At 38.8% G+C, this 24,731-nt stretch overlaps 1 protein-coding gene across 1 annotated transcript; it reads left to right on the plus strand.

Annotated features, from left to right (window-relative positions):
* Nucleotides 1-4,340: 4,340 nt before the first annotated feature.
* On the plus strand, nt 4,341-6,259 carry LOC131250640 (uncharacterized). The gene is made up of 3 exons (XM_058250925.1): nt 4,341-5,085; nt 5,212-5,359; nt 5,509-6,259. Exons 1-3 carry the CDS (start codon nt 4,341-4,343, stop codon nt 6,257-6,259), a joined length of 1,644 nt encoding a protein of 547 aa, XP_058106908.1.
* The last annotated feature ends 18,472 nt before the right edge of the window (nt 6,260-24,731 follow it).

Consider the following 24,731-nt stretch of genomic DNA (forward strand, 5'->3'; position numbering starts at 1 on the left):
TTATTGTTTAGAATCCATTGTGTACTCTTTTCCTATGTAAAATTGAGTATAGAGTTTGTAACCCAAACTCGAATTCATCGGACACAGGTTTATATGTGTTAATCACTATGGGAGTCTCTGGCGGGATTATACATAAGTACTTGGATTAAGACCGAATAAGTTCTTGGTTACCCTATAGAAAACTAAGTCTTCAAGAGAGACCGACATGGGTGGATACGTGTGGTTAGCCTATAGAAAACCAAGGCTCCAGGGGAGATACCGACATGGGTGGATACATGTTCCACCAACACGGGTGAGTATGTGTAGATCCTTGTGTATGACTGTCACCAACACTGGTGTGTACGTGTAAGTCCTTGTATAGGGTTGTTAAGGTTTGTGGTGAACCTATTGGAGGCCATCGAGATAGTGAAATTCGGTAAATTCGAGTTTGAGTGCGTCCACCGAGAGTGGAGTAGGTACTTAACCGAACCACTATATATCTTTGTGTTTGCAATTACTTATATGGATGCATTTATATTCTTGTTTGTGATTGAATTTGTTTAATTCAAAATACGGGGGCATTTTCACACCGGGCTCGAGTGGGGTGGCATGTGAGATGCAGGGGCACACTCGGGGTGGGCGGCTTGTGTGAGGCAGGTGGCTCGTGAGATGCGGGCCCCACCAGTGTGACTCGAGTGGCTCGTGTGAGGCGGTACACATGTGATTTGGGGCCCACAAGGGGGGTTCGACCGAGGGCCTAACCCATGGGACGTGGGGCCTGGGCAATGAGATAAAGGGATTAATTCACTGTACTCTAACAGTTCGAGCTTTTAGAGCAAGTGGTTAATTGTCCTACATTAAATTGGTATCAGAGTGGGAGGTCTCGTGTTCGAGACTCCTCACCGGAGGTGATTAATGCGGAGGAATTTTCACATCGGGCTCGAGTGGGGTGGCCTGTGAGATCCAGGGGCACACTCGGGGTGGGTAGCCTGTGTGAGGCAGGTGGCTCGTGAGATGCGGGCCCCACCCGTGTGACTCGGGTGGCTTGTGTGAGGCGATACCCATGTGATTTGGGGCTCACGAGGGGGGTTCGACTGAGGGCCTAACCCATGAGATGTGGGCCTAGGCAATGAGATAAAGGGATTAATTCGCCACACTCTAATAATTTGAGCTTTTAGAGCAAGTGGTTAATTGTCCTAAATCAATTCATATGGATGAATGATTAGAGTGTACGCTAGGCACTTAATTTGCAACACACGCAATTGATATTTTATATCTCACTCCTTAGACTACTTTGCTTAATTAATTGTATCTCTTGTAGTCTACGCACTTGGATTCACTTAATTGAATTAATTGGTAAATAATTTTAAGTGGTCTTATTCACCACCATCTTTAGGACTTAGCCATAATTCTAAGCTCTGAAAGCTTCCACGAGTTGTGATATCGTGTTAGATAATTTATGCAATTTCAACCCCGACACTATAGGAGTGGGTAGAGTGGTCAGAGATAGCACCAGTGTGATTTTGATTGAATTATCCAAGTCTACTGGGATAAGGGATTCCAATTTTGCTAGGGAGATGGCCCTTAGGCAAGTTGTAAAATTTATTATGGATTTTAATCTCTTACTTACTATCATTAAAGTATATTCCTACAATGCTATTAATTAGGCTAATTTCAAGGTTGGCCCATGGAGGCAATGATGTGGACACTAGGCCATTCAAAGTATATCAATGCAAGAGGCGTGCGTTACCCGTCTCAATGTGGTTAGATGACGGATACAGGTCGGGTCTCTAGAGGTTGAAGACCTTACACATGTATTTGTGACATGAGTAAGTTGCTTAGAGGAGATAGTTGGAACATTGGATCGCGTGGATGGAGTGATCGAACCGTTGGATCGTCATGGCCTACCTTTATTACGCCACCTTCACGGCGCTATCATCGGGGCCCATTGAGCATCTTAAATTTGCATTTAGTTTATGAACATTTGATTTATTTAAGTTTTGAGGTAGTTTGCACACAATTTTTTGTAAATTTCCTTTTTTTGAAACCTTTTTTAGTAGGGTAATTTTGGTAATTTCATGTCATTACGAATTTATAAGGGTTGCCCTAAACCTATAGTAGGTTATGTTATGTTTATGAAAAAGAAAAAGTGAGCTTTTTATTTTTGACAATTTTGTCTTTGACTTCCAGTTATTGGAAAAGGGTGTGAGGCCCAAGTAAACGATTTCTCATCCTCTACTTCTTTCTCCTTCTCTCTTTTCTAAAGGTACTCTTTTCTTTAACCCCATTCTCTTCCTTTTCTCCTAGAACTTTAGATTTAGAAGCCAAATCTTGTTTCTTTTTATTTAAATTATTAGATTTCAAAAGATTTTCATCCCCACAAAAAATCCATCACCCAAATCTAAATTTGAAGAACCTCCAATTCTTTTATGAATTTTCCAGATTTCCTAATCCAGGAAATTCCTATCTTTCTGGATTAGAAAATCCACTTGGATCATTAGACAAACCTATTGCAAGACAAAAGTTTTATCTTTTGCCCGATCCAACTAAATTCAGATTTTAAGATTCAATACTTCGTGTTTGTGATGGATGACCCTAATCAATGCTATATTAATCATATTTCTTTTCTGTGCTCATGATGTATATGGCAGGCTGATATTTTATTTATTTTTTAAGATTGTATGAATCTTCCCCTTTAAAATACCATGCTTATTTAAGGTTAGATTAGGCCGTCCTACATCAATTTTTTGTATCAAAGCTTAGGTTTCTTACATTGGGTCGTCTTAGATCAAGTTATCAAGAGTCTAGATTTTTATTTTATTTTATTTTATTTTTCTAGGGTTTCATGCATTGCATATAGAGTCTAGATCTAAAATTTTTAGATTTGCATTAAAAAAATAGTCTATATCTGAATTTTTCCACATTTGCATCATTTTAAAAGTTAGGAACGTTAGTGTTCATAGTCCTGTGTCAAAACAATCTATTAGAGTGGTATTTTAGGAAAGCTAAGTTGAGTCTTATTGTGTATGCATATTCGGACTGGTAGAGGATTTGGTCTACACCCGATTTTCAATATGAAATAGTTGACTGAGATGATGAACACGATCAACCAATGTTTGACCACCATTGAGATGCAATCAAGGAACATGAATACCCGTATGGATTAGATGGAAGCATCCCCAAGAGAAATCTCTGACATTGGAGGGGATGAACAGTCTCACATAGGGGGAGGAACGGGTAGAAAATTGTGGTAGAGGTCATGAAGCACATGGCTGAGGGGTAGGACATGGAGGAGCGTGAAATCCGCAGCTCACTATTGAGTATCAAGACCGTTATGATGTCGATGAAAGGGTCTTAAAGAGTGTTAGAGTAGATGCTCCTAGTTTTGATGTGCATCCTAACCCAAAAGCATTCCTTGATTGGTTAGCGGACATGGACCATTATTTCGAATGGTATGAGATGTCTGAGAACCGACAAGTGTGGTTTGCAAAGATGAAACTTGTGGGTTAAGCTTAGTTATTTTGGACAAATACAGAGCGTATGATTGATAGACCAGGAGGTTTCCTAGTCACGCATTGGGTAGAGATGAAGGAGTTATTAAAGAAAAAATATCTTCCTCTCTCTTACCGTCAAAAGCACCTAGATTAATGGCAAGCATTACGCCAGGGATCAATGTCGGTTGCAGATTACATCACAAATTTTGAAGAGTATATGATGCGGTGTGATATTTAGGAGGATCCCTTAGTGATGCTTGCACGTTTCAAGGTGGGTCTTCGCATGGATCTGCAGCGTGAGCTCATGATCCATGTAGTGAGTGACTTAGATCAGGCTTACCAAGTTGTATAGGAGTTAGAGCTTTACCTAAAGTCTCCTGTCATGAGGCGCTTTGAGTCCCGAGACTCTACTGTTAGATCTGGTTTTCAGGGAACCAAACCAAACATTGGAAGTGCCCAAGGGCACAGGCTAGTGCACCGCCTAAGCCTAAGGATGATAAGGGCAAAGGTGTCCTTGGTACCAATCTTGGTAGTGGTAGATACTTGAGATGTTATGAGTGTAGAGGTATAGGTCATTTCGCATATCAATGCATGACAAAGACTCGCAGGAAAGCCTTAGTCATAGACGAGTTAAATAAAAATGCGGATGACATGGGTGATTATGAAGTTGAGGAATATCCCCCAGAGATAGGTGTTAATGATTATGAAGAAGAAGAACCAGAGACTACACCACTATCTGCAGTTAAATGTTCTTTATCACAAGCCAAAGAGAGTGATGATTGACGCAGAAGTTTAATTTTCTACACGTTTATCAAGAGCGGTGATAAAAATTACAAAGTCATCGTAGATAGTAATAGTTGCACCAATATGGTCTCAGCTAGCACAGTCACTCATTTGGGTTTGAAGCCCATCCCTCACCCTCAACCCTACAAGGTTTCTTGGGTTGAAATGTCTTTTATGCCTGTATCCCAGCAGTGTTTAGTCCCCATCCAAATCGGTTCATATAAAGACATGTTGTGGTGTGATGTTTTGCCTATGGATGTATGTCACATCATTCTAGGAAGGCTGTGGTTATATGATAGAGATGTCATGATTTTTGGTCGCTCGAACGTGTGTACATTCACGCATAAGGGCAAGAAAATCAAGATTAATCCGTTGCCACCCAAGAGCCACACACACAAGGCTAGGGATGTGAAAACGAGTGAGTCAAGGAAGGATGTGAGGAAATTCACTCTGAAGTCTCTACATATCATAAATGCAAAAGAGTTTGAGAAAGTGACAGAGGATGATTGGACGGTGTACGCCTTATTGGCTAGAGAAGTTACACCCGAGGTTCATGTAGAGTTACCCCCTGAGGTGACTTCGGTTCTTGAGGAGTACAGTGATGTATTCCCCAAGGATTTACTGGATGAGCTTCCTCTTATGCGGGACATCCGGCATGCCATTGATCTCATCCCGGGGTCTTCTTTACCGAACCTTCCTCATCACAGGATGAATCCTGCAGAACATGCAGAGTTGTATAGGCAGGTAAATGATCTCTTGCAAAAGGGTTTCATCTGTGAGAGCATGAGTCTATGTGGCGTACCAGCTCTATTAACGCCTAAGAAAGATGGTACATGGTAGATGTGTGTGGACAGTAGGGCCATTAATAAGATCACGATCAAGTATCAGTTTCCGATACCGAGGCTTAATGATGTGTTATACATGATGGCCAAATCCACCATTTTTTCCAATATAGACCTCAAGAGCGGGTATCACCAGATACGCATACACTATAGAGATGAGTGGAAGACAGCCTTCAAGCCGAAGGATGTGTTGTACGAGTGGTTGGTCATGCCCTTTGGCTTGACTAATGCAGATGACCCAGGTTTTAAGACCCTTTATGGGTAAGTTCTTAGTGATTTATTTTGATGACATACTCATATATAATACCCACTAATGAGCTGCATCTCGACCACTTGAGGCAGGTCTGTAGTGTCCTGAGGGCGGAGAGGTTCTGTGCGAATCTTAAGAAATGTTCGTTCTTGTCTGATAGGGTTGTCTTCTTAGGGTTCATAGTGTCGTCTGTAGGGATGCGAGCAGATCCAAAAAAAGTCAAGGCCATAGTTGACTGGCCTAAACTGCGGAACATACATGAAGTGAGAAGCTTTCATGACTTAACCACATTTTATCGTCGGTTCATTCGAGGGTTTAACACTATTATGGCTTCCATTATTGATTACATTAAAAAGGGAGAGTTTATATGGTCTAAGGCTGCAGCTAAGGCATTCAAAGATATTAAGGGTAAGATGATAGAGGCTCCCATCATGCGTCTTCCACATTTTTCTAAAGTCTTTAAAGTAGCGTGTGATGCTTCAGGCGTAAGTATAGGAGGAGTACTAAGTCAAGAGGGTCATCCAATTGCCTATTTTAGTGAGAAACTGAATGAGGCAGAACAAAAGTATTACACCTATGATAAAGAATTTTATGTGGTAGTGCAATCGTTATGTCATTGGCGTCATTATCTTCTACCGCAAGAATTTGTCTTGTTTTCTAATCACGAGACTTTGAGGTATTTCAAATCCCAAAAGAAGCTTAACCCATGGCATGCCAAGTGGGCAGTGTTTCTTCAAGAATATTCATTTGTCCTGAAACATAAAGTCAGGATCGAGAACAAACCAGCCGATGCCCTTAGTAGGAGAGTGACATTGCTCAACCCCTTGAGTGTAAAAGTTGTCGGGTTTGAGCAATTGAAAGACAAGTATCCCATGTGTCCAAATTTTGGGGGAACATATGTGCACTCTTAGGTGCCCAACATAGTTCAAGTGAGTTCGTACTGAAAGATGGTTTCCTTTTTAAAGGAGACCGACTTTGTATTCCCCACACTTCCCTCTGGGATTTCCTTACTTGGGAGCTTCATGTTAGAGGTATTACTAGCCATTTTGGTCGAGATAAGACCATCGCCCTAGTGGAGGTTTGATTTTATTGGCCAAGTCTCAAGCGAGACGTAGCCAAAATTTTAGGGCAATGTCGAATATGTCAACTGGCAAAATAGAAGAAGCAGAATACTGGATTGTACACGCCATTGCCAGTGCAACACGCACCATGCTAAGACATCAGTATGGATTTCGTGTTTGGATTTCCTAAGACAATTAAAAAGCACGATTCCATTTTTGTGGTCATGGACCGTTTCTACAAAATGACCCACTTTCTCCCTTTTTCTAAAACCTCAGATGCGTCCAACATAGCTAAGATCTTCTTTGAGGGGGTAGTTCGATTACAAGGTTTACCCAAGACCATAGTGTCTGACAGGGATGTTCAGTTTACTAGTTATTTTTGGAAGACAATATGGCATATGATGGGTACGACACTCCAGTTCTCGTCTACCTACCATCCTCAAACTGATGGCTAAACTAAGGTTGTGAATCGAAGTCTCAGAAATCTACTATGATGTTTGGTGGGTGAACACATTAAAACTTGGGACTTGTTCTTGCCAGTCGTTGAGTCTGCATATAACAGCTCAGTTAATAGGTTTATGGGTATGAGTCTATTCAAAATTGATAGTGGTTATAAACCTAGACTACCCATAGATTTGTTACCTATGTCAGTCACCCAGAGGACCTCAGAGTCAGCCGATGCATTTTCACATCACATTCATGAGTTGTATGCAGAGATTAGGAGGTGGATAAATGCTAGTAATGAACAATACAAAATTTTAGCTGACTTACATCGTAGAATTCAAGAATTTAATGAGGGTGATTATGTAATGGTTAGGATGAGGCCAGAACGGTTCCCACGAGGTACCGTTAAGATGTTACAAGCACGCAGTGCTGGACCATTTAAGATTCTGAAAAAAATTGGGTCCAATGCGTATGTGATAAATCTTTCACCTTGCATGGGGATTACTTCAACATTCAATGTGGAGGATCTAATGCCTTGTTCAAGCCATCCCATAGACCCTAATTTTGTTACAAATCATTGGCCAATTTCTGAATTTTCTTCCCAACCTACACCACCTATGCCTACTATACCTAAGAAAAGAGAAGAAATTGAAGGAATTGTGGATGAGAAAATTGTTTCCACTCGGGACGGTGGATTTCAGAGGTACTTAGTGAAGTGGAAGAACAGACCATCATCCGACTATACATGGTTGACGGAAGCAGAGTTGCAACGACTAGATCCAGATTTTTTAAAAAAGCACAAGAGTTTTATCTCGCCGGAGTCGAGATCTTCTCAGCCAAGGGGAGTTGATGCGGATACCGGGCCATTCAAAGTATATTAACGCATGAGGCATGCATTACCCATGTCAATGTGGTTAGATGACGGATACGGGTCGGGTCTCTAGAGGTTGAAGACCTTACACATGTGTAAGTTGCTTAGAGGAGACAGTTGGACCATTAGATCGCATGGATGGTGTGATCGGACCATTGGATCGTCATAGCCCACCTTCATTATGCCACCTTCACGGCGCTATCATCGGGGCCCATCGGGCATCTTAAATTTGCATTTAGTGTATGAACATTTGATTTATTTAAGTTTTGAGACAGTTTGCGCACAATTTTGTGCGAATTTCCTCTTTTTGAAACTTTTTGTAGTACGGTATTTTGGTAATTTCATGTAATTAAGAATTTATAAGGGTCGCCCTGAACCTATACCAGGTTATGTTATATTTATGAAAAAGGAAAAGTGAGCTTTTGTGCTTCTGACAATTTCATCTTCAACTTCCAGTGATTGGAAGAGGGCGTGAGGCCCAGGTAAATGATTTCTCATCCTCTACTTCTTTCTCATTCTCTCTTTTTCTAAAGGTACTCTTTTCTTTAACCCCATTCTCTTCCTTTTCTCCTAGAATCTTTAGATCTAAAAGTCAAATCTTGTTTCTTTTTTATCTAAATCACTAGATCTCAAAATATTTTCATCCCCACATAAAACCTATCACCCAAATCTAAATTTGAAGAACCACCAATTCTTTTTTGAAATTTTTAGATTTCTCAATCTAGGAAATTCCCATATTTCTGGATTAGAAAATCCACTTGGATCGTTAGACAGACCTATTGCAAGACAAAAGTTCTATCTTTCACCAGATCTAACTAAATTCAGATTTTAAGATTCAATACTTCGTGTTTGTGATGGATGACCCTAATCAATGCTATTTTAATCTTATTTCTTTCTTGTGTTCATGATGTATAAGGCAGGCTGATATTTTATTTATTTTTTAAGATTGCATGAATCTGCCCCTTTCAAATACCATGCTCATTTAAGGTTGGATTAGGCCGTCCTACATCAGGCATTGTTTGAATTATCTCCAATGTTATCGAAAAATCTTCAATATTATCGTTATCTCTTGCTTGGGGATACTGATAAGGCTAGTAGCAAAACCAAAAACACCAGAAGTTTAGAAATTCCAGACATCAACAATGTATCTCTAAATATCGACAATGTGTTGACATCGCCAATATTTTCAATTGTGTAAATTCCAGACATCGCTTATATTGCCAATGTATCGATATCACCAATGTATCGTCAATATTTCCGACTATGTAATGATGCTTGTATAACAAGTGTATCGACAATATTTCAACAATATCATCAATGTAAAGATATCACAGAGAGTTTGCTTATTAAAAAACAAATCTATTTCTAATTTTTTATGAGCACATTGTTGTATGCAGTTTTGAATTTATCGTTGTTAATATTGGTAATATCTCAATATTATTGTTATCGCAACATGCTCGATATCAAGACCAGGATGTTTCATTTTTTTGGTTGTTAATGATTTCTTGGCAAAATATTGTGAGTTGTTGATATTCTGCAATATCGATGGAAGGTTAGATGTATGATTGGATGGTTAGATGGGAACGATGGGATAGTTAGACTATTTCTTACGGTGATATATGCTTTTAAGACCCATTAGATGAAAACTTATTGTGTATACTTTCTTTTTGAAAATTTTTTATTTCTAAATATGCAAATATGTGTATATTAACATCTTTTGAAGTTTCACTAAAAATTCTACCATTTTTCTATGTTTTCCTGCATTTTTGGTTATTAGCGATATTATTAGTGATATCGATATTATTTCTGTATCCCTAGCCAACGAAACTTGTAGTGATACCAATACTTCGAACACTACATGGAGGTTGGAGTGTCTTTTTTTCCTCTATGTGTGTGTGTGTGAGGCAGGAATGAACGTGATGAGGTCAAGCACCATCTCCCTCAAGAGGATAACTATTCTGAATCCACGAAACTTCTCTGGACTCCTCACAGAGGCCTCTCGAATCTACGAGAAAGAAAGAAAGCAAAATAGAAAATAAATTCTATAAAATTTGAAATTGATGAATGAATGAAATAAACGAGTTCACAACCCTTTAAATAGGGATATCAAGCAATGGGAGAGAAATTAGAAGCAAACTACAACTAAAACTCCTAGAATTCACAACTTACTATAAATAGTAAACTTACTAGATGCTGATAACGTTTCTAAATGAGATTTAGTTCACGGGATATGCAGGATAGAAAGATGTTATTTGCTATAATTCCATCTATTTGTGCATCAAGTCTGAAGAAGATCTCAATCTATAATGAAGAAATGATAGTAGCTCATCATTTTATAGGCTTTATCATATTCAGTCGGAAGAGTTTAGTTAAGACTTTGAAAGTGACTCTAGACGGGAGAATCAAGGCTATTTAGGAAGAATCGCAGCAATACTAGTGTGCAAGGTTTTCGGCCAAAAATAGTAAGTGTCCTATTTGGCTTCACCAAGTTGTTCTCCTAATTATTCTAAGCTCTTTTCACATTGGGCGCAACTTCTAAAGCCCAATGGATGGAGAGTTATAATCAAAATAAAACTTACTATTTATAGTAAAAATGGAATTAAAATAGGGAAACAACTGTCGATCTAGGGGTATTTTGCAAATTCGGCTTGCGCAACGCAGCGTCGCGGGGTTGGGTCGCTAAAGTAGCTCGTTCTACCCCAAAATCATATATTTTACGCCTGATAACTCATTCTGGATTGTGAGATATGCCCAATCTAAGGTCCAATAGTCTAGATCACTTTTGTCGTCGACCGGGACTTTTTTAATCCATCTTGGCCATGAAATTGTCCGCGACCTGCTGTACATCAGTGTGTGTGTGTGTGTGTGTGTGTGTGTGTGTGTGTGTGTGTGTGTGTGGAAAGATTGGATGAAATCATTGACAAATTGTGGGATTTAAGTGTCAGGATAGCCATCTCATATGTTTTAGTTCTCAAAAGTACCAATGAAGAGACATATGTGTTCGTAAAAAAATTGGCTTTAAGAATGAGTTGGTCAGTGGGACTGGGGAGAGATGAAGCTTTGGGTGTGTGGATTGAATTCAAGCAAAAGAAATGAGGTTTTACACACCATGAGTGTCTCAAATTGGCATACACGTGTGAGATCTAATCCATCCATCGGCTGGGCCCAACCATTTAAATGCTCTTATTTTTGCCGAAACCTCAATCCAAAGACTGGTGTGTACCTAAAACTAATCTGATTCGCGTCTAGGCCTTCAAGATCTAGACGCAGACCTGAAAGGACCCAAAACCGGCAAGAACTAAACTCGGTTAGCCTAGATATGGGTACAATAGGACCCGACCCATTGATAGACCTACCTACAGCCGCAAAGCCCCTATTGGCTGTCTAATTATATATAGAAAAGGAAGAAATTATTCCTCACTTGATCTACTTCTTGACATTATCCTAACTACTTGTAGAGTAGGCAGAATTAAGCAATATATATGGGGAGCAAGGACAAATAGGATCTGAGTTGTGGTTTCTTTTGCAGCTTTATGTACTAATGCGATATATTGTCATTCATATGAACCATTGAAGACAAATCAATTGAATGAAGAACCTTTTCTCGGTTCCTACGTTTGGAATTTCTTAGAACCGGGACACTTCTAACCCTAGGGGCAAAATTCCTTCAGTTTCTTGGGGCAAGACTCCATGTGTTTATTTATCGTTCTTTATCCTATGATCCTATTATTCTTCCCTATCTTCTTTACTTTGCTATAACTGAAGCGAATTATCTAATTTGTGGCAATTCAACATGGATTCCTAGTTTCAAATGGGAAGTAGTCATACCTTATAAAGTGAACTTAATTTCCATCATGATGATTCATTAAAGCCCCATAGCATTTTTATTGATTAATGCGGGGTTTTAACAACAGGGGGTGGTTTATTCAGATGAAATGCAGCAAAAAGGACCATGTAACCCGATATAAAACATTACTCATACATAATTCAAAAACCTATTGTGTTTCACTACTTCATTGTTGCCTTGGGTTCAAGCAAAACTCATTTTGCAAAAAAATAAATAGTTCAGAATAATTTCAATATTACATTTCTATCCCTTATTTTTTCCTCAATACAATGCAATCATACATTTCACTTCAAAACGGAAACCTCCAAAGATTTTGAGGTGCATTACTTTCAACAACCTAAAATCAGAAATACAACTTAACAATGAATTAGAGATCCAAAGAAATGGAGAAAAATACACATAAAAAGGAAAATTAAGAAAGACCTCTAGGGCATCAATGATAGCGGCCCTGACAACAAGACCATGGAAATGCCTCAGGTTGAGCCCTACATTACAAGGCCCAACCGAAGAAACCCTAACTATGGATGGGCAAAATCCTTCATAAGGTGGCAAGCTGCTTATTGCAGAAGCGTCGGGGAACTGTACAGTATCCATGGAAATCCTACAGGAAAATTCTTAAAAGACATCAGAAAAAATAATATATATGAAGAAGAATCTCATAACTTATGTGATGTAAAAAGACAAAAGAAAAAACAAATAAAAAAATTTTAAAAAAAAACTAAATAGTAAAAATCGAGAAACTGTAGAATTTCAACTTCTAATGGGAACTTCGAAAGAAAATAGAAGAATTCTAGAGAGGAATTTTTCGATTAGTGCATTAGAATCTGGGAAAATCAAACAAAAAAGAGGTTCTCAGAGAATCTAAGCGTCAGAAAACTAAAAAATCTCAAGTTTTCGACTCAGAAGCCATCGACAACATCTGAAAGAGAGAGAACATGAATTTTCAAAATCAAGTAAGAAATTCCAGATTTCTCCTGGGAAAAAAGGTTCAAAAGTATAAGAAAAATGAGACCCGCGGGAAAATAATCATCCAAACAAGAAGGAAGAAAATAAAAAAATCCACCTCATTTGAAAGAAAATGTAGATGAAATCAGATATCCGTCAAGAAATTTATGGATTTTCAGAAGTATAGGAAAATGAACCAGAAATGAGATCAAAAATGCGAAGGAGACTGGGTTTTCTTATATGCTTGGGGGGGGGGGGTGGAGCGCGAAACTCTTTAGCAGGGATAATAGCTGATAAGTTGAGGCTTCAAGAATATTTGTACATTGCCACATATATACTCGGGTTTTTCGTTTGGGAAATTGACCACTCACCTCAAAGTCTGGGAAAATTACCTAGAAAGCTAGGTCATTCCACATATTATAAGAAGGGCCTTTTGACATGCTTCTGAAAATTACTTAGACCAAAATGCCCTTCTCATTGTTTCAGTAGTTATACAGTTTTCCAGTGAAGAAGAAGTTACGTCATATTTAATGCCATTAAAGTGATGTGTATGAAACCCTTTTTTGTATGCGGGCAAGGACCAAGCTCGTGGTGCCCACATTGATGTATATGTATAATCCATGTCACCCATCCTTTTTGCCTTGTAATTTTAGGGCTAAGGTCTAGATATCAGCTTGATCCAGAGCTTGCGTGGGCCGCATAATAGAAAATAATGGTGACAATGGAACCCGCTATTGAAACTTTTCAAGCTCACTGTGATGTTTATTAGAAGTGGACACTGCCCACGTCAAGACTTTTTTGGGCCCACACGGAGCAGGCTGACAAGGTGGACAAAGTGGATCACCCCATTATCAGCATTAAGCTATGGTACTAATGGTTTGGTAGAAAAGGACGTGTGTACACGTTCAAAACCACGATCCATACAACATGACAACCATGGCCCATATAACATGGCAACTATGACCCATGCAAACCACGATCTAAATGGGCCCACACTGATGTATGTGTATAATCCATTCCGCCCATCCTTTTTATCGTGTCATTTTAGGGCTAGGGCCCAGCCATTAGCCTGATCCAGTGCTTTTATGGCTCATAAAATAGAAAATAATGGTGACTGTTGAAAGTTTCCAGGCTCATTGTGATGTTTGTTAGAAGTGGACATTGCCCAAGTTAGGACTTTTTGGGCCTACGCCGGGTTGGCCGATAAGGTGGATGGATTGGATCACCCCATTGTAGGCCTTAAGCTATGGTGCCAATGGTTTGGTAGAAAAGGAATTGAACACATTGAAAACCACGATCCATATAACATGACAACCACGACCCATATAACATGGCAACTATGACCCAAATAGGCCCACACTGATGTATGTATATAATCCATTCCGCCCATCCCTTTTTTCATGTCATTATAGGGCTAGGGCCCAAATATTAGCCTGATCCAGTGCTTTTATGGCCCACAATAGAAAATAATGGTGACTATTGAAAGTTTTTAGGCTCACTATGATGTTTGTTAGAAGTGGAAATTGCCCAAGTTAGGGCTTTTTGGGCCCATGTCAGGCTGGCCGATAAGGTGGATGGATCAGATCACCCCAATGTGGACCTTAAGCTATGGCTCCAATGGTTTGGTAGAAAAGGAATTGAACAAGTTGAAAACCACGATCCATACAACATGACAACCACGACCCATATAATATGGTATGTAATGCCCTGAAATTCGGGGGTCGAGCATAACTCAGCTCCCGAGTTCCAAAACATCACTTATGCAACATATGCAATGATAGATGTATGTTGTTTGTAAGAGTGCATAAAACAAGGAATAGATTAAGCCAAATTGCAACATAATTCAGGGATAAATGAAATTCGCAAGCGGAAGACTTAAAGAAGTATAGATATCAGTATATGTCCCTGAGATATGCATACTCTGCCAGGTTATAATTACATTCATGTGTGTCTCAAAATACAAGTATCAAGTGAAATAAACCATTACAAAATAAACCCTGTAACTCCGTAGATCAGGACACGACTCACATGAACCCGCCTGAAAACTGCATAAAAGAAAATGCATCCTCATCATCCTCATACTCTTGCTCAGCCTCAGGGGTCGCATCATCATCTGCATCTAAGACAGAGTCTGGTTGGTGTTGAAACACTGTCCCAGAATGTGGGAGTGAGTGATCAACTCAGTGAAACTATACAGTAAAAGTTAACATGTTATCAAATCAATCAAGCAGTAATGATAAGGCAATACAATCAAATACGTCCTAATTACTCTTGTTAATGTAAGGATGTATGTAGAAATGATGCATGCCCTCGCCTACACTCCCTCAGTGTCTTCATCTTACGGTACAAATGATAACCTCCCGCAGTGCCAACGACGCCAACGCACATGCAATTCGGTGCATGAACATGATTACCAAGTTGTTATTAGTCCTTTTCATACAGCAAGATTAGGAAGTTAAGGTACTTTCCTCATATCAATATCCAAACAGTGATCCATTCTAGGGTTGTCAGTCCTAGACAATCTCATACGATCATATGGTTCTAGGTCGCTGCAAAGGGCTCGTCACCAATCAATGCATGCCTATCATACCTTAGTTACTACCCTAAGACTCGTCGCCTCAATGCAATATCAAGGTATGCTCGAGGTCACTACAAAGAGCTCGTCGCCAATCAATGTAGGCCGACAGCCCGAATATAGTGTCCCATACCACCATAATCGGCTCACGATTCTGGTGTGCTCACTGGTTACTACGGGGAGGCTCGTCACCCCAGCGTAGGCTGACAGCTCAATCACGGTGTCCCATACCACCATGCCCGGCTCATGAGTCTTAGCGGATTAAGGTACAATGGTTAACGGGATTGCATTGGTAAGTTTGGTACCCTAGATTCAAACAATAGTGTCCATACATGGTGTACATCCACCGGGACAATCGGGTTACTTGACGAACTCGACTAGCATGAGTGCACGTTGAGTTAAACGACATACAGTGCACAAACACTCCGTGTGGCCAAACCACTGCCGACAACCCTAATACGACTCGGGTTTGTCAAACATGTCCTATGTAGCGAAAACAACCTCGGCCATGAACTCAAGGTTTGTTACCGATTTTTTAGACTATTTCATAGTCCCAAACACATTAAATCATAACAGATATTCATACTAATAATTTAGAATAGTAATGGATCAACAATTCTATCCATACAATATGTGAGCATTTGATGAATATCAACTTAACATGGATATACACATAAGTAGTGCTTGAATTTAAACAACAAAGAATGTAAATCACATGTAGGAAATCATACATACCAATAGGATAGTTGAGAATCTCTTCTCAACGTCCGTAAACAAGATAATATATTACACACTTGATCATTCAGACATTTCTACAAACACTTAGACTACATATTCCAACATACATGACATATGTTTGGACAATTCCTTTCACCAAGGAGTTGACACACATATAACTAACACAAATACACGACAAATAATTATGGTAAACACATGTTCGTATTTCACACATATACGATACTTTATACACATACAAGGAATACACAAATCTCAATATAGCTTATATATATCAAGAACGCAATATAAACATCTCATTTGGCATGTGAAATTACATCCATAACAATAATAAATCATTAACCAACATTGAAAGCCTTGAAAACCATAACCTATACGAATATAGTCCGCACCTTAAACCAAAAAATGCGCACAAATCTGTTCAGACGATAAGTCTTCATCAACGGCGACTAGATAACTTAAGGCATGAATAGAAATGAGCTACATCAACACTTAGACTATTCTAAGCTCCATAAGTGACTAGGGTTTGATTGACTTAACCAAGAATGAATTTAGAATTGTCAGAATAACAATTCAGAAGTGATGGTTTAGGGATGTAAAGCAACAAGGAAGAATCTCAAGATGATTCACCAACTTCTCTTTCACTTTCTCTCTCTTTTCCTCTCCCTCTCTTAGCTAGGGTTAGAAAATTTGTATGGAATAGAGAGTGAGGGTTTTAAGGTCTTTATATAGGCCTAACATTGATGAAAATAGCCCCAGGGCCAAGGTATACTTAGGTTATAACCAAATCAGGTCTATTTCGATCCAACAGAGCGCTTCCGGTGGTCCTTTTTCCACGTGCAGTCGGAATTAAGCTCACTGACCATGGATCTAGGTCAGTCTGAGTTTTCGTACCAATCGGATTTACAGATCAGCTGTGGCGGACTAATCTCAAGTAAACGGTCACCGAAACTCGATCAGGTCCACCGATAGTATGACATGCCTGGGCCATCTTCCCTGATCCGATGGTGAAATTAGGTCAGAATCCAACGGTCAGAAAGCTTAGAATCGGCGCGTAAGCTATCAGATTTCACAAATTTATATTTGATTTCTCAGCTTTCTCACACTCTTTACTTTGGACTCAAGCAAATCGACCCAGGACATCATCTGGACTTGATGTTTGAGGTGATGGTCAAGCCCAACAAGGAGATCATAAATGTCTAAGATCATCGCTATCGGACTTTCGATGCGCGGTCCAGGTCCGATACAAAGTTTCCAAGTACTCCCGAGAGCAACTGGATTTAGCATTGAATCCCAGATTTCAGGGTAACATAGCGCTAACGATTCTACAGGTTTTGAGTCCTGCAGATCAAATTTAAAGTGATTGATGCTAATTTCAAAAGCAATCGAGTTTAGTGTTAATTAACCCACATTAACTTCTAAAGAATTTGAGATAGCACTCGGGTCTTTACATGAAATTTTTCGGGTCATTACATGGTGACTACCACCCATACAAACCACAAACTAAATGGTCTATAGTTGTATGGATCATAGTTGTCATGTTATATGGATCTTAGTTGTCCTGTTATATGGGTCTCAATTGTATGGATTGCAGTTGTCCTATTATATGGGTTGTAGTTATCCTATTATATGGGTCGTGATCGCAGTTGTACTATTATATGGGTCTTAGTTTTCCTGTTATATGGGTCTCAGTTGTATGTATGGGTTACAGTTATCCTGTTATATGGGTCGCGGTCGCAGTTGTCCTTTTATATGGGTCTTAGTTGTCCTGTTATATGGGTCGCGGTCGCAGTTGTCCTTTTGTATGGATCACAGTTGTTCTGTTATATGGGTCGTAGTTATCCTGTTATCTGGGTCGCGGTTGCAGTTGTCCTATTATTTAGGTCTTAGTTGTCCCGTTATTTGGGTCTCAATTGCATGGATCGCAGTTGTCTTGTTATATGGGTCGTAGTTATCCTGTTATATGGGTCACGATCAAGTTGTCCTATTATTTGGGTCTTAGTTGTCTTGTTATATAGGTCTCAGTTGTATGGGTCGCAGTTGTCCTTTTATATGGGTCTCAGTTGTACTATTATATGGGTCTTAGTTGTCTTGTATGAGACCTATATAACAAGACAACTAAGACCCAAATAATAGGACAACTTGATCGTGACCCATATAACAGGATAACTACGACCCATATAACAAGACAACTGCGATCCATGCAATTGAGACCCAAATAACGGGACAACTAAGAACCAAATAATAGGACAACTGCAACCGCGACCCAGATAACAGGATAACTACGACCCATATAACAGAACAACTGTGATCCATACAATTGAGACCGATATAACAGGACAACTAAGACCCATATAATAGGATAACTGAGGCAACGACCCATATAACAGGATAACTGCGACTCATATAATGGGACAACTATGATCCACACAACTGAGACCCATATAATAGGAAAACTGAGATCCATATAATAGGACACCTGTGACCGCAACCCATATAATAGGCTAACTATGACTCATATAATAGGACAACTGCGATCCATACAACTGAGACTCATATAACAGGACAACTAAGACCCATATAACATGACAACTACGATCCATACAACTGTGGCCCATTTGGGTCGTGGTTTGCATGTGTTGTAGTTGCCATATTATATGGGTCATGGTTGTCATGTTGTATGGATCATGGTTTTCAACGTGTTCAATTCCTTTTCTACCAAACCATTGGTACCATAGCTTAAGGCCTACAATGGGGTGATCCGATCCATCCACCTTATCGGCCGGCCTGACGTGGGCCCAAAAAGTCCTAACTTGGGCAATGTCCACTTCTAACAAACATCACAGTGAGCCTAGAAACTTTCAACAGTCACCATTATTTTCTATTTTGTGGGCAATAAAAGCACTGAATCAGGCTGATATCTGGGCCCTATCCCTAAAATGACATGACAAAAAGGATGGGTGGAATGAATTATACACATACATCAGTGTGGGCCCATTTGGGTCATGGTTTGCATGGGTCGTAGTTACCATGTTATACGGGTCGTGGTTGTCATGTTGTATGGATCGTGGTTTTGAATGTGTTCACGTCCATTTCTACCAAACCATTAGTACCATAGCTTAAGGCCCACAATGGGGTGATCCATTCCGTCCACCTTGCCGGCCTGCTCCGCGTGGGCCCCAAAAAGGTCTTGACTTGGGCAGTGTCCACTTCTAACAAACATCACAGTGAGCCTGAAAAATTTCAACAATGGGTTCTGTTATCACCATTATTTTCAATTATGTGACCCACACAAGCTTTGGATTAGGCTGATATCTAGGCCTTAGCCTTAAAATGACACGACAAAAAGGATGGGCGACATAGATTATACACATACATCAATGTAGGCCCTACAAGCTTGGTCCTTGGCCGCACACAAAAAAGGGTTCCATACACATCACTTTCTTAGCATTAAATACGATGTAACTTCTTTTTCCTTAGAAAACCGTACAACTACTGAAACAAGGACAAGGGCATTTTGGTCCAAGTAATTTTCGGAAGCATGTCAGAAGGCCCTTCTTGTAATATATGGAATGACATAGCTTTCTAGGTAATTTGCCTAAACTTCGAGGCGAGTACAATCAATTTCCTTATTCGTTTCTCACGAGTGGGATCCAACGTCCCTGATCTAAGCCTTGGACGCGGTATGACTAGCTAGTGGTCAGTGCTCTGTGGGCACCACCAAGATGTATGTGTTTTATCTGTGTTGTCCATCCATTTTTCCAAATCAATTTAGGGCTTGATTCCAAAAATGAGGTAGATTTAATCTCAGGTGGACCAGAGCATTGTAAAACAGAGCTTGGATATACAATAAATACATCAAGATGGGCATTAATGTTAACAACCCACCCACATTGCTCGCTTCGGGGTCACTATTGCGGCGTATCTACTAGCCACACTGTGATGAACTCGATGCAGATTGCCTACAGCTGGGGTGTTTCCTCCATCCCTAATTTTCATGGAGCATCATGATGTATGTGTTTTATTGGCTCCATCCATCCATTTCCCCAGCTCATTTTACAATAATAACTCTAAACATGAGATCCAAGGCTCAAGTGGACTACATCACAAGAACAGAGGAGACAAAGATTCTTGTTGTTGAAAGCTTAGCACTAACGTGGTCTCTATATGCCATTGAACTAGTTCATCAGGTGACTCTGACTTAGGTTTTAGGTTAAAGGAAAGGACAAACAACAGCTTGATCCAAAGCTTCTAGTCCTAGAAGATGTTTTCTACAGTGGATGTTCAATCCCCATTGTTTATGTGGTGTGGTTTACTTATCCTTGTAAGTTGCTTCATGAGTTTTGGCTCATGTGCTGAAATGAGCAGGCGAATGGATAGTATAGATATAACACATATCACAATGGCCCCACAGAGCTTAGGGCTATGAGGTGTCCCAGCCAACTAGGATGGGAAATCTTTGGCATTGGACTATTATCGTTATATGCAGCTGGTCTCAGCTCGACTCGGCTCAGCCACTAGCTGACCTCAGCTCGAACCTGTCTCGGCTCAGTCCTCGAGCTTGTCTGGCTTGCTCAACTCGATTCGGTCAGCAGCTCGAGCCAGTTCGAGCCGAGTTCGCCATTGTTGCAGTTTCACAAACACCTGGACTGTACCTTCAAAATCTCACTGTATTTGAGACAACAGCAATGGTTTTGCAGGTATTTTATCAAAGACCTTCTAAGAAACATAAAAATTAAGAAAAAAAGGATGTTGGTTTCATATACATACCTTCTGTAAGTGCTATAGTTTCTTGCTCCTTTGATTGTCAAATTTTGTAGTGCTAACACCACAATTTGTGTTTTGTGTAGCACATTGATATATATTGTTCAAGATAATGCATCACATGTATAACGACAATGCTTCAAGTTAAGAACAAGATCTACTTCAAACAAATGCAAGATCAAGTACATTGTTCTCTCCTTTAAGCTTCAAAGTTCAATGTTTTAAAGTGACATCGAAAGACAAGTCAACTGTTCATACTCAAGACTCAAAGTGAAGTACAACTCAAGTACTACAAATTCAAGTTTCAAAAGATCTCAAATTCAAGCTTCATCATGTGTTGAGATCTCAAGCTTCATGAACTTCAAAAATCATCTATTATCTGAAGAAAAGAAGGTTCAATGTTCATACTTCTTGCTTAAGGTATTAAAGACCTTAGATTGACCTTAGGGTAGGTCATTTTGAATACATAATTTAAATTGAATTACTTTATCAGTGTTTGGTCTGTTCTTCGACTAATCGTGGACTCTGTTCGACTAGTCTTAGCACTGGCTTGACTAGTCTAAGAAATTTCATGACTGGTCCTAAGGTTGTTGCAAATTTTTAGAATTTTTTTGTTAAGCCACGACCAGTCCAAGAGACTGCTCGACCGGTCGTGTGAACAGTGCACGACTCGTTCATGACCAGTCCTGCAGCTATGACTCAAAGTCCAGCAACTATTCCAAGTTCCACATGACCAATCGTGGAGGTCCCTCGACCAGTCGCGAAGGTCCTACGACCAGTCTTGGAACGACTTTCTTTTATTGTGCTTAAATTTTCAAAAATCCGTTGGTCTTATGACCAGTCGTGGAGACCTCAGGACTAGTCATGAACACGATTTGTTCAGCTATAAATAGACGACGAATTTCAGAGTTTTTTAATCCAATTCAAGTACAATCAAGACATCACTCTGAGAGATAAGTTTGTCATTATTTAAAGTTACATTGTGCTCATTTAATATTCTCTTTTACTAGATTTTTATATTTGATTTTGTATTCTGCATTTCAATCTGATTTGAAAAAGGGATTGAAATATTCCTACTTCTTGGAATCAAAATCAAATAGTGCTAGCCCAACTTGATTTAATTTAAAATCAATTTAGAATCTAGAATCATTTCATAAGTGAGTGTGGACACTGAACTTCTATATTCGAACTTCTACTCCAATTTAGTTCTTTCGGGCTACAACGAAAGGAGAATATCTAGGTATTTTACATGTGTAAATCTTCTGTTTTGGTTTCTTTTGAGATTGGGTCAGAAAAATCTCATTCTTTTGGTTATCTGAGGAGATCCAGAAAACTTGGAGTGTGGGGTTTTTTGAATTGTGTAAGCCCACTTGAAAGACACAATTGTGAGGGTTTTATGTGAACCTAGAAAACCTATTTTCATAGTGAATACTAATATCCACTGTGTGAGGATATTAGGAGTGGAGTAGCTGTGTGGCCGTTGTTTAACAGTTGGTGTACACACAGGAAAACCACTACAATTCTTTGTGCTTTGTGGATGTGTGGTTTATTTTCTATATCTTTTATCATTTAAGATTATGGGATGTATTTGTGGATGTGAATGTTGTAATCTTTTACATTTCAAGCATTGTGGGGAATGTTGTAATAACTTATATTTCTTTTGTGGCTATTTCATTTTTATTCCTCTTTAGTTTGAGTTTTTGATATACAAGCCGTTTTAGTAAGGTTGTCCTGCCACAAACCCTTGGTTTTTATGGTGTAAGGTTGTCCTTAGGACAATATTTGTATTAACCTCTCAATACTAGAATTTTGTGGTTGTTTTACATTTCTGTATCGTGGATTGTTTATAGTGATATCTTTCCTTTATTTGTTTAAATTCCGCTATTATCATTTTAATTTGGCATAGTCCTATTCAACTCTCCCTCTCCCCCCCCTTTAGGATATATAGCTCAGCCTTTTCAAGTAGTATCAAAGCCTAATAGCTCGCTTTTAATTTTTCTATTTAGATTTATTTTCTGAGCTAATTATAAGATGTCAAATTTTGATAGCCTTTCAGTCACTAGGCCTACACCATTTGATGGCACAAATTATGCCTATTGGAAAGCCAGAATGAGGATTTTCTTAAAATCCATGGATGAAAGTGTGTTGCTAGCCACAGTGACTGAATGGACCCCTCCTACTACTGAAGTAACTGGTATCGATGGATTAAAATCTATGAGAGTAACACCTTATTTTTCTTAGACCACTCTTCAGAAAAGTGAGAGTAGTGCCAGTGCAAAAGCACTAAATGCAATTACTTGCGCACTATCACCGGATGAATTCAAAAGAATTATATTCTGTGATTCTACAAAGCAAGCCTGAAACATTTTAGAAATGACATACTAGGGAACATTAATTGTCAAGAAATCTAAAGTCCAAATCCTCACAACTGAATTTGAGGAAATACATATGGAAGAAAATGAAATGTTCATAGACTTTTATACAAGATTAAATGACATTGTGAACTCTTTGTGGGGTCTTGTTGATAAAATTCTAGAAAGCAAAGTCTGTGCAAAGATACTATGCTCACTTCCTGAATGGTTCAATTTTAAGGTAACTGCGATCCAAGAACTTCGTGCTACGGATAATATGAGGGTGGAAGAATTAGTTGGCTCTTTACAGACTTATGAGTTAACTTTTAAAGCTCCTAAAGGTAAATCTATCGCTCTTAAATCTTTTAAATGTATTTCTCAAGAAAATTCTGAAGATGATATGGCCCTTTTAGTAAAAAAGTTTTATAAAATTTTTAGAAGTAAAAAGGGGGTTGATTTTCAAAAATCTAATGATAAGAAAAGATCTAAATCTAAAACTTGAAACTCTTTAAAAGATAGTCAATGCTACAATTGCCATGAATATGAGCATTTAGCAAACAAGTGTCCCAAAAAGGACAAACCCAAAAAGAAGGGTATGTTGGCTACTTAAGATGAATCTTCTGGCACTGAAGCCTCTTTTGAATAAGAAGATTCTGAAACTGAGTCGGGGAATGAAGTTAAGGCCCTTATGACTCTAGCCAAGTTCACTTTTTCAAATCATGATGATTCAACTAGTGAAGAAAATCTGAATAGTGATAATGAAAATGAAGAAGATCTTTAAGATGCTTACAATGCCCTATACAAGGATAGTTGTAAAATTGCTGTAAAACTAAAACTTCAAAAAGAAAAGTTTTTTAAGCTTAAAGAAAATTTTGATTCTCTTATTTTAGAAAAATCACACATTTCAGATGTTTTAGAAAAACTAAATGTGATTTAGATTTCAAAACCTCTCTGATTGAAAATCTTAAATCTGAAAATGAAAAACTTAAACTTGAAGTCTCTTCACTTTTGAGTTTAAAGGATATATGGAGGTATGCCTAAGGTGATCTAAAGTTAAAAAAGCTTTTGTCTGGATCAAGAAAATGTAGTGATCGATCCAGTTTGGGCTATGACAAAAATGTTCCTCCTAAACAGAAGAATACTTATCCTAAATTTGTGAAAGGAGAGTCTTCAAACTCAAAAGGGAATAGTTCAAATCATTTTTTTCTAAAAATACTAAAATTTTTTAATCTTTTAAACCCAAAAGGAACCATATCAACTATAAAAATCAGAACCGAAACCCTTTAGCTGAGAAGATAGTTGATTTACTTAAGGAGCTCTTAAAATCTAACTCAGTAGGTCATTCTTACAACAACTATAAATACAAGAAGACCAACTATACTCCTAAACCAAAAACTGTAATGAAATGGGTTCCTAAAGTCACCTATTTGGTTGCCCACACGACTTTCAAAGCATCAAGCCATTCAAAGTGGTACCTAGACAGTGGTTGCTCTAGGCATATGATAGGCGACAAGGGTCTGTTCACCAACCTTAAAGATATGACTGATGGTTCAGTCACATTTGGTGCTGTTAGCAACTGCAAGATTATTGGCTAAGGTACGGTTCAACTCTTTAACCTTGCTTTATTTGAGAATGTTTTATACATTGAAGGGTTAAAACACAACTTGTTAAGCATATCTCAAATATGCGATAAAAATCATAGCGTAAAATTTACTAATCAAGGTTATGGAATTTTAAATAAAATTCACTAATCAAGGTTATGTAGTATTAAGTAGTCGTAGAACTTCTAA

This window comes from Magnolia sinica, chromosome 7 (assembly GCF_029962835.1).
Source record: "Magnolia sinica isolate HGM2019 chromosome 7, MsV1, whole genome shotgun sequence".
In the NCBI taxonomy this organism is placed as follows: domain Eukaryota; kingdom Viridiplantae; phylum Streptophyta; class Magnoliopsida; order Magnoliales; family Magnoliaceae; genus Magnolia; species Magnolia sinica.

Coding starts and splice junctions, on each gene's coding strand:
- LOC131250640 (XM_058250925.1), top strand. CDS start 4,341: ATGGTCTCAGCTAGCACAGTCACTCATTTGGGTTTGAAGCCCATCCCT. Junction 5,086..5,211: donor ATTAACGCCTAAGAAAGATG/GTACATGGTAGA, acceptor TTTCCAATATAG/ACCTCAAGAGCGGGTATCAC. Junction 5,360..5,508: donor GGTTTTAAGACCCTTTATGG/GTAAGTTCTTAG, acceptor CTTGTCTGATAG/GGTTGTCTTCTTAGGGTTCA.